Raw genomic sequence first — 11089 nt, 5'->3', positions numbered from 1 at the left:
TGAACATAGTGGCATAGCAGTAGGCCTTGCATACTTCTTTTATTGAGTGGGGGGGATGTAGGACATGGGAGGGCGGGGGGTTGTAGGGAGGGTAAACGATGGTTACAGTGCTACAAGAGAAACAAAGGCACTGCCGTTTTTGGTAGCGCATTGTTTATCGAGCGTTGTCAAATGTTCGCACACTACACAGCACACGATGCGGCGCTGTAGGCGCGTTGTGTCCAATAACTTACATTGTGCAGTACGCCTCTAAACGTTGCAGCAATCGCTGCGCAGTGCACCACTATGTCGCCTTAAGCAGGGTACAGATGTGTACAACATTTCCACAAAAGGAATATGCAGTGGGTAGTGAACTATGACTATTTACAGCGAATTGTGTTCCTCTCTGTCTCAAGCATGTGAAATGGTGTAACGTTTTCATGTTCTTCTTTTATGCAGTCTTTGGAAGAAGACACAAGCATCGTGGAAGCCACACCCAACCTCACGACAAGTACACCCACGTCTTCTTCAAGACCCGCTGGGTCCCAGAGTTTGCGGGCGAACAACCGGCGAAAGAGAGGCAATAATTCTTCCAGTGGCACTGAGCCCATAGCCGTTCTAGAAAATTTTTTCCAATCCCGACAAAGTGACGAGTTTGATTGTGTGGGACAAGCTATGGCCAAAAAATTGCGAAACTTGGACCCCGAACAGAGGGCTGCTTGTCAGGTGTGCCTATCACAACTCTTTAGCCTGGCAGAGAGGAAAAAATTGGACCCAGACAACCCACTTGCACTGTTTACCCCATATATATAGACATGTATGTATGGATGTATGTATGTATGTATGTATGTATGTATGTATGTACGCATAGATGTATGTATGCATAGATGTATGTATGTATGTATGTATGCATAGATGTATGTATGCATATATGTATGTATGTATGCATATATGTATGTATGCATAGATGTATGTATGCATAGATGTACCTATGTATGTATGTATGTATAGATGAATACATACATACCTATATATCTTAATCTATATCTATCGAGAGAGAGAAAAATAAAGAGAGAGAGAGAGAGAGAGAGAGAGAGAGAGAGAGAGAGAGAGAGAAATAGAAAAAGAGAGGTAAATATACATACATATATATACACATGTATGTATGTAAGCATGCATGCATGGATGTACAGATACATACATACATGCATGCATGCAGATATATATATATATATGTGTAGGTATGTATATATATATATATATATATATATATATATATATATATATATATATATATATATATATATATATACAGATATATATATATGTGTAGGTATGTATATATGTAGGTATGTATATATGTAGGTATGTATGTATATTTTTTTGCAGGTATGTATGTATGTATGTAATCATACATGCATACATAACAAGATATATCCATACCTACATATATAGCTAGATACCTATATCTATATATATATATATTTGTATATACATAGAGAGACAGAGAAACAGATATACATGCATACATAACATATATATAGACATGTATGTATGGATGTATGTATGTATGTATGTATGTATGTACGCATAGATGTATGTATGCATAGATGTTTGTATGTATGCATAGATGTATGTATGCATAGATGTATGTATGCATATATGTATGTATGCATAGATGTATGTATGCATAGATGTACGTACGTATGTATGTATGTATGTATAGATGAATACATACATACATATATATCTTAATCTATATCTATCGAGAGAGAGAAAAAGAAAGAGACAGAGAAAGAGAGAGAGAGAGAGAGAGAGAGAGAGAGAGAGAGAGAGATAGTAAAAGAGAGGTATATATACATACATATATATACACATGTATGTATGTAAGCATGCATGCATGGATGTACAGATACATACATACATGCATGCATGCAGAGATACATACCTAGATATATATACATATATATATATATATATATATATATATATATATTTATATATATATATATATATATGGAGAGATATATAGAGGTATGTATATATATATATATATATATATATATTTATATATATATATATATATATATATATATATATATATATATATATATATATATATATAGCTATTTATATACATAGATCTATGTATACACAGAAAGTTCCACCCCCATTTGGAAACTCACTTCTTGCATAGTTCACGAAACCCATCTTGGTGAGGCCAGCAAACCTCGTACAGTAGAGTGGCCCTTCTTGGCTCAAGCGTGGTAAGGATGCCACGGCCGTTGGGTTGGGTATGGTGTAGCGCTGATGTATGAATGTTCCTACGCAGTGCAGTGCCCGATGCGTACTTTACCGCGTAGTGCCCATTACCTTATACTGTGCACTGCGTGTGTAAAATGTGTACAATTTCGCATGGCCCAGTGCACAGCGCACAAACATTGTGTTGCGAGCAAAAACAACCCACGCAGTACAACGACCGGCTGGGCTGCTACGCTACACGCGCTTTGATGAATCAGGCTCTGAGGTCATGATTCACAACAATGCGCCTCTTTCACCCAAAGCGCTTTGGTCAATCAGGCACATAGGTCATGATTAAAAAGTATGTGCCTGCTTTTTACCAAACTCTAATTGTAAGCATACTGTGTTGGATCACACCGTTTGGAAAATCAGGCACACAGGTCATGATTAAAAAGTATGTGCCTGCTTTACCAAACTATAATTGTAAGCATACTGTGTTGGATCACATCGTTTGGAGAACAACAATTTGGAAAAACATCATTATTAAGAAAAATGTGCCTTCAATTCAGACAAATTTTAATTTTTATGAAACAGGGGAAAAAAAACAGGACCATTAGCACTTCCAAACACAAACAACGCAATGTATGATACAATTGTTCAAACAATCATAGCTGCTTGCCACGTGACAGCCCCATCACCCATAAAGTAACGAACATATTGATCTCTATTCTCCTGCAAGGAAGCACAGGTCCGAACCGGTGCCGAGGGGGGAATGTCTGCAAGGGCCGAAGGTTCTGAACGCCAGGCTCCTGGAATTATCACCCCAGTATTTAAGTCCTCAAAGTCCACGGATTGGGGCGGCATGTAGCCAGCGGCATTGTTCCGGCGTAGAAAATTGTGCAAAAGACAGCATGCAAACACTATTTTTTCAACTTTCGCTGGGGCTACATTCATACAAGTATGAAAGATGCGAAAGCGCTGTGCCATAATTCCAAAAGCGTTCTCAACAACCCTCCTTGCCCGTGACAAGCGGTAGTTAAAGATCTTCCGTTGTTCCGTCAACCCCCGGAATGGGAATGGCCTTAGCATGTTTTCACCTAAGGCAAATGCCTCATCTGCTACAAAATTAAAGTTGAGACCATGCACGGTTTGATCATTGTTTGGCAAACGCAGTAGTTTATCCTTCAGCCTTCGACCGAATACGGTGCGTTCAAGAACTCCGCCATCTGACATGCGTCCCGGCTTCCCAACATCGACCATCACAAACTCATACTTTGCATTAGCCACCGCCATCAAGATGATGCTGAAGAAGCCTTTATAATTGTAGTACATAGATCCAGATTTTGCTGGAGCCGCGATCCGCACATGTTTGCCATCTAGGGCTCCTCCGCAGTTTGGAAACTGCCACAAGTCCTGGAACTGTGTGGCCACAAGATTCCATTCCTCTGGGGTGTTTGGCAGCTGAGGATAGTAAAAGAAATGATTATTTTCAAAAACGTTGGCAATTCTTTTCATATACAACGTGAAACACCAGATGAGCTTGATTCATCAAACCGCGGTAGACGTTACCTTCCGAGCGCTAGCACCTACCACATAGTGCCCCCTCCCGCTGCGCGGACTAAGCTGTCTGCGCGTGTTGGGGCCAATAATTTGTATAGCCGCAACAGGCGCTGACAGCTCAGTACAAATGGGGGGGCACCATGTGGTACCTGCTATCGCTCGGTACCGTCGAACGCGTTTAGATGAATCAAGCACGATTAATAATTCAATACACACCCCCCTATTAAAGGAATAGTGTTTATTTACAGACAGCTGACCTGAGTGTGCTCAGGTAGCTGACCTGAGTGTGCTCAGACATTTCACAGCGGTACGTTGTTTTACACGCATACTGCCCATTCATTTCTATTGGGCACTATGCGCCTAAAATGACACATCGAATGGTCCGTATTTCTCAATAAATTTACATGCCTGCTTAGCGCACTTTCGTGAATCAGGCCCCTAAAAGCCAGGGCAATCAGCCTAGCCCCATTCGCACCGCTAGCCGGATGACCTTACTCCTTTTTGCCATGCCGGGAAGGGGGCACCTCAAAGGCCCCCTCCCCCGCGACCCCTCCTCTCTACAAAGCCCGAGATGCACACTTTGTGCAATCAGTATAATTGAAATACAGTTTTCATCACCAGTAAAACGCACAATTAACAAAAAAAAGGAACAAACACTTAAAACCTCGCCCTCATGCTATGAATAGCAGGCTTCATTGAATTGACCTATGTTCACAAACACGAGGTGATGTGGACAGTGGCCCAGGAGAGGACTACAGCAAAAAGGTATTGGATAGGGTTGTATAAAATAAAAAACACTTACCCGCATATAATCTCGCACAAGAACATCGATAATTGCCTGGCATGTCTCAGGGATAATCCGTCCAAGTGCCTGCGCGGAAATCGCCATCGAAAACTTCAAATCCTCGTAAGTACGACCCGTGGCAAGGAAGCGCAGGGTGACGGCAAGGCGCTCCTCTGGTGTAATGGCTTGACGCATCCTCGTATCCTGCTTTGCAATGTACGGACTTACTTTCTCCAGCAGACACTGGAAATTTGCATCGGACATGCGGAGGTAATTACGAAAGTCCTCTGGGTTATTTACCCGCAGTTCATTCAATAAACTCACATCAGAGTATCTGTCCCGCTGTAGAAGCCAGTTTTTGCTCCACACTATCCTTTTCCGTTTCCTTTTGCGCCTGTTCTCTAAACTTTGTGCCAGGCATACAGCTCCAACGAGTGTTTCCGCATCCCAGTCGCTCAAATCCATCGTGCTATGATCAAAAATTCCTTCTACAGAGAGCAGAGTACCTTTGTAACCACACTGGAAGCAGACTGAAGCAGACTGAAAACCACGAGGCACAAGGCATACAATAGAAGAATAGAACAATACAACAAAAGGAATTCCAAAACTACAAACGCCCCTGCAGTAAACCCCACCCTTGTACAAACCCCCCTCTAGCTTTGCATACTCGATCGGACATGAATCAGATGCATTCTGAAGAAGTCGATGGTTAATTTCGATAGCGTCAAACGCGATCGAACGGCAATGAATCGGCAAGAAAATGGCCACGTATTCGATTCCTTTCAGAGCGATTCTACAAATTTTTAAGATCGATCGAGGCATCGATCTGTGCACAATCGTCAAGTGTATGGGCACCTTTACTCTTTAAGGACAGTCTCACAGCTACAGGTCACAAGTAGATCTGCCTACTTAGTAGTGACCAGCTCCCTAGCGGTTATGTCCTTCTGCCTGTCCTTCCCCCCCCCCTCTTCTACTTGCCGGTCTGCGCCCAGGGCGGTCGCTCTTCTTGCACTGCTCATGAAACGGCCCGTCCTCTGCCTTTAATACTTTTAGACATAGACCCTTAACAAGCATGCATATTATGTGCTGTTTCTGAAGTCTGACTGGATTAGCTGCATGTATGTTTAAAGAACAACTTTCAAAGAAACAGTTTTTCTGTAAATCCTACATACCTACAGAGCTTTAGCCAGCAACACTAAAATGCTTTTTCAGAACTCTATCAGCACAGCTTGTGTGAAAAAAGCTGTGTTTACCAGCTTTTTTTTTAACAATGTTGTGTCGGCATCAGGGGGAGGGTGAGGCCGAGCTGAACTGTAACCTGGCTGTAAACTGTTTACTTTACACTGCAAGGCTAAGAGAGACACACAGACAGGAACACAGAGCTTCAGCTGCTGATTATATACACACATTTGAAGCTATATTTCTGCTTTCTATCATTCTGAACAGATTCCAGTGACAGTATTAGAACCAGTGAAGATTTTTTCTGTATGCTGGATGTGCTGGGCACAGTCCTCCATGGTAACGCCCCCAGTGAGAACTGTTTCCTGTAAATGTCATTTTCTTTATATAAAACATGAAAAGATTGAAAAAAATCATTTGTATTGCTATTTGCTAGTAATTACCTGAAATATATGTGGCATTTAGAATTTTAGTTAACTTTGATAGTTGTCCTTTAAGGACTGGTACATGCTGTCTGCATTTTGCGCTGCTCTTGCCTTTTGAAAACCATTCTCATTCAATTGAATTTGAATTACAGCAAAATCATGGCAAAAATACATCGATTTTGAAACATAACTGCAAAATTGTCACAATCAATTTCATTATTATTTTCTGGATTTATATAGCACCAACATATTATGCAGTGCAGTACAATACATAAGATTACAGACAATGATAACAGGGGTGACCGACAACATAATACAGGTGATAAGCAATAAGATACAACAACACAATACAGGCAATGACACAATGCCAGATCATACACTGGAGTGGTAGTCCCAATATACAAGTTCACATTATTCTGGGTAGAGTGCACAATCAAGTATGATATCCAAGTAGAGAGGGCCTTGCCAAAGGCTTACAAACTAGAGGCAGGGAGTGGTGACATGAAAGGATGTTCTTGGCAAAGAGAGTTAGGAACGCATTGAAGTGGGGTAGGCCTCCTTGAAGAGGTGAGTTTCGAGGGCTTGTTTGAAGGTGTTGAAGGAGAGGGTAAGCCTGATGGGCAGTGGAAGACAGTTCCACGGGATGGGTGCAGTTCCAGTGAAGTTCTGTAATCATGCATGGGAGTGCGAGATGTGTGGGGTGGTTAGGAGGAAGTTGTTGGAGGAACAAAGTGGGCAGCCAATTGTGTATCTGCTGACCAGGTCAGAAATGTAAGTCAGGACTGCCATGGTTTTTTCAAAATTGAGGCATTTTTGACAAAATTCTCATTCAAGTGAATGAGAATATGTTTTTTAAAATGCAAAACTCAGCCACTGTGTATCAGGCCTAAAAGGAAATAAAATGGCATTCACCATATGTCTCTCACTTCCCTTCAGGTTCCCTTTAAAGTTTTATTTGAGATAGTATACCAGGATCCCTTATTACTAATTATGTCACCAGCGTTTAATAGACATTAGGAATTGTCTATATGTTGAACATTGCAAAGTTTAGTAAATTCTCTGAAACTGAAAACATTGGACTGTCATATTGACATACTGGAGGTGACATCCAAATTTAAATAAATTCAGTATACAGAGCAATAGAGGGGAACTTCCCCAACTAATAAGTCCCTGGTAGGGATAGTTGGGAATGCTGATTTTCAATTCCGTCAAAATTTTTATTTCTGAAAATGACGAATAATGATACCGAGGCATATTGATGGTAATTCGATTTCTGATTCTGATTTCCAAAATTCCGAAACTTCGGACTAGTTACTCTAAGGCCCGGCTCACATTAGCGGTCGCCGTCCGGAATCGCCGCGCCGAAGCCGGACCGCATGCAGAACGGACGGAACGGACGCACGGCATAGCAATGAAAGCCTATGCGTCCGTTCACATGCGTCCGTTTCGTCCGGACCGGATCCGGACCGGATCCGGACTCCGGCATAAGACCCAACATGCGCTTTTTTTTGGTCCGGCTCCTCCGGCAGCCATATCCGGAGCGGAGCCGGACTGCACCATCCGGCCAATACAAACCAATGAGAACCGGAGAGCGCACAACACACTGGCTAAAAATCCGGATGTTCTACCCCACTTTCTATGCGTATTGTAGCGGCGATTTTGGATGGGGACACATGGGCAAGCATTTTGGAGTGGAGCAGCAGTGACTTTAAACGTGCTGGAGATGTTGGCAGTATGTCGGAGGTGGAGGTGAGTGCTAAACAGCGGAGGGCCTGATTCCACAGGTCCACCTTCTGCTGACCTCCCAGACCCCAACATTTTTATTCGGTTTCTACTATCTTTTGCCAAACGGATCCGGATCGCATCCTGATGAACACCTGATGCAACCTGACCGGATCCGGATCGGATCCGGATCAGAACCGTACGGTTCCGATCCGGATCCGGTCAGGTCATCCGGTCCGTTTGGCAGAGAACTGCAAGTGTGAACCGGCCCTAATTGGCTTATTTGGTCTAAAATTCTGAAATACTCAGTAGTATTGGACCAATCAGAGAATATGGCAATTTACAGTGAACATCGGGAAACCACAGAAATATTAAACCAATCAGAAAACTCAAAAATACTTGGTAGTATCCGAGTATTGTTATTACCAAGTTCCGATTTTCAGATCAGAAACCCTATTTCCAAATGAAAAATTGGAAAATGTAATTCCAATGGGAATTTCCGACCATCCCTACTCCCTGGTAGAAGATGAGGAAAAATGACCACTAACTGTGATTGCTACAGGTGAAGCAGTACTAGAACCAGGGAATATAACAAAATCTAGCCTTAGCAATACCACCTCAAGAATAGATAAGGATTAAATGTAGGCAAGATATGGGATCACTGGAACAGTCAAAAAGCACTAGTAAAGACAATGTCACCTAAGCTTTTGTCAGTAATCTACAGTTTGGTGTGGAGGACCAGGAGAACAGGCAATGCAGGTACAACATTCAGTAGTCTTTCTCCCTGAGAAAGTGCATGACTATAAACCTGAAACATTTGCAAAATAACTTTTCATCCAGTTGTTGATCAGGGAGTTTTTTTTTTCGCCAGCATCTCAGTGCATATTTCTTTTTAAACTAGCAGCACTATCTTACAAACTGCCTGGGTCTGAGGTCCCATCAGATTTGAAAACATTACCCTGTGCTTTTATCTGGACTATGTAGCAGAAGCAAAAATGCAATATGTAATTCACCTCTGCAAAAAGAAAATTAAAAGATTTCCAAGTGCATATTATGGGCATGTGATACCCATTTAAAGTATCAGATGGCAGTAGATCACTCAGGGCCGGTTTAAGCCACACGGGGGTCCTGGGGCAAAAGTAACTTGGGGCCCCCCTACATCTCCCCCCCCCCACAGCAAAGTCAGCCACCAAACTGACTGCTGCCCCTCGTGGTCTCGCATAGACTTCCCCCATGGCCCCCGCACATTGTGTAGCTTAGCTGCCTTGTAATAACTCACCTGTATCAGCTTCTCCATCCTGTGTTTTGCCTTCAGCCCTGCTGCCCGTGTCTCCTCCATCCAGCACATGTTACATGTAAATAACATGCACAGGGTCATAGAGGCAGGCAGCGTGGCTGAACAGGGAGTACAGGATGGAGCTGCTGCAGGGACAGGTGAGTTATTACAAGGCAGATGGGTAGGAATGTAACTACATCAGGCCCCTCTGCAGAGATTTATTGGTGGACACCCCCTTGGACCAGAACAGAGACATACCAGCAGAATCAATCAGTAAAGAAAATAAGAGTGTCACCCAAGAACGTCCCACAAAGCTACCTCTGCTATGTTCCAACAATCTATTCAGTCAACTATTCAGACATTTAAAAGGATTGCACTTTTATTTAGCTTTCCTGTATGACAAGAAGACACACCAACACTAGGGGAAGAGGGAAACAAAGGTGAATGAGGGAGGGCAGGTGCACACCAAGAGGGCTTCTGAGCGTTTTTCAAATCAAAGCACTTGGCTAATGTTACCCTATGACAGTGTTCTCACAGCAGCGTTACACTGCATGTAGCATTTTTTTGAGCAATTCATTCAAAAATCGCTCTGAAAATCGTTTCACAAAATCGCACTCACAAATTGCTAGCCATTGCTATTGCGATTTTGGCGTGTACTATCACAGAGAGAGGAGAAGTGGAGAGAAATTGAGACTAGCCTGAGATGGAGCAGAGAGCTTATCTGTATTGCAGTCCCACATCACACAGAGGCTACTTGCCTGCAATATGATTCCTGTCCCTGCCAGTCTCTCACACAAGTCAGAAAGCAGCCCTCCTGGAGTCTAGGGACTGTCAAAAACTTTTCATCTTGTATAACACCTAATCTACACATGCAGTCATTATAACGATGGGGGGAGACAAGACAGATGTTTGCCCAAGGACCCTCCAGGCAAGCTCTGCATCATGCTGTGTATATTTACCAGCTTGCCTGCCCTCTAATTGCACTTTTATCAGCTTGTCTTATGTTTCACATTGCCTTACAACAACAAACCTGAATACACCAGACACCAGACCAGCCCTAAATCACTGAATAAAAGGCGGCCTGGGGGGAGATGGCCCCCCTTTCCCCCTGGCCAGTGTGGGTCTGCCTGCCACTGCTGCTGAGCTGAACATGCAGGCATATGGGAACAGTCTGAAAGACCACCGGGGGGGCCCAGCAGAGGTCAGAGGCCCCAGGGCATTTGCCCCTTTTGCCTCTATGGTAGCGCTGGCTCTGAGATCACTGCTTATCCATGAGATGGCCAGTGAAATCCAGCCATCTCCTTCTCCTGATGCTCGTAGCATTTATGTAAACTGTCCACTGAGCAGGGGCATTGCTAGCCACAAAGAGGGGTGGCACATGCCCCGGATCAATTCTGCAGTGCCCCGGATGTTCCCCAAGTAGAGTCAGCTGTGATGCTTCAATGGGGGGGCATGCTGGGAGCTGTGGTGCATCAATCAGGGGTATTATGAGTGCTGTGGTGCCTCTATGTGGGCATACTGGGTGCTGTGGTGCCATGCTGGGCCCTGTGATGCCTTTATGGGGGCATGCAGGGAGCTGTGGTTCTTCTATGGGGCATGCTGGGAGTTGTGGTGCCTCAATGGAAGGCCAGTGGGAACATGGGATGGTGTCCAGTTGATGGTCAGGGAATGCTATGGAGGAACTGCCAGATAACCTGGCAGCAGGCCAGCCTGCCCAGAAAAAAAGCCAAACCAGCCAGCACAGAAGCCAAGTAACTCTGCCTAGTTATGTTTAAATGACACTACCTATTTATGTGATATGCTGCATTTTTGGATTTTTTTTTTTTGTATTAAGGGAAAGGGGGCTTCATCCAACATTTTGCTGGGCTGGCCTACTTAGACCGCTGTAAGGTTTATGTAAATTTAGCTCCACCCATGACCACA

General features: G+C 43.5%; 1 protein-coding gene across 1 annotated transcript; it reads right to left on the bottom strand.

The window, feature by feature from the left end:
* Positions 1-2877: 2877 nt before the first annotated feature.
* LOC137526108 (putative nuclease HARBI1) lies at positions 2878-9238 on the bottom strand. The gene is made up of 3 exons (XM_068247324.1): positions 9170-9238; positions 4583-5104; positions 2878-3681 (listed from the first exon to the last, which is right to left on the bottom strand). Exons 1-3 carry the CDS (start codon positions 9236-9238, stop codon positions 2878-2880), a joined length of 1395 nt encoding a protein of 464 aa, XP_068103425.1.
* Between the last annotated feature and the right edge of the window lie 1851 nt (positions 9239-11089).

This window comes from Hyperolius riggenbachi, chromosome 7, assembly GCF_040937935.1.
Source record: "Hyperolius riggenbachi isolate aHypRig1 chromosome 7, aHypRig1.pri, whole genome shotgun sequence".
Taxonomy (NCBI): Eukaryota; Metazoa; Chordata; class Amphibia; order Anura; family Hyperoliidae; genus Hyperolius; species Hyperolius riggenbachi.
Note: the sequence above shows the minus strand (reverse complement) of the source record. Positions and strands in the feature narration are given on the sequence as shown.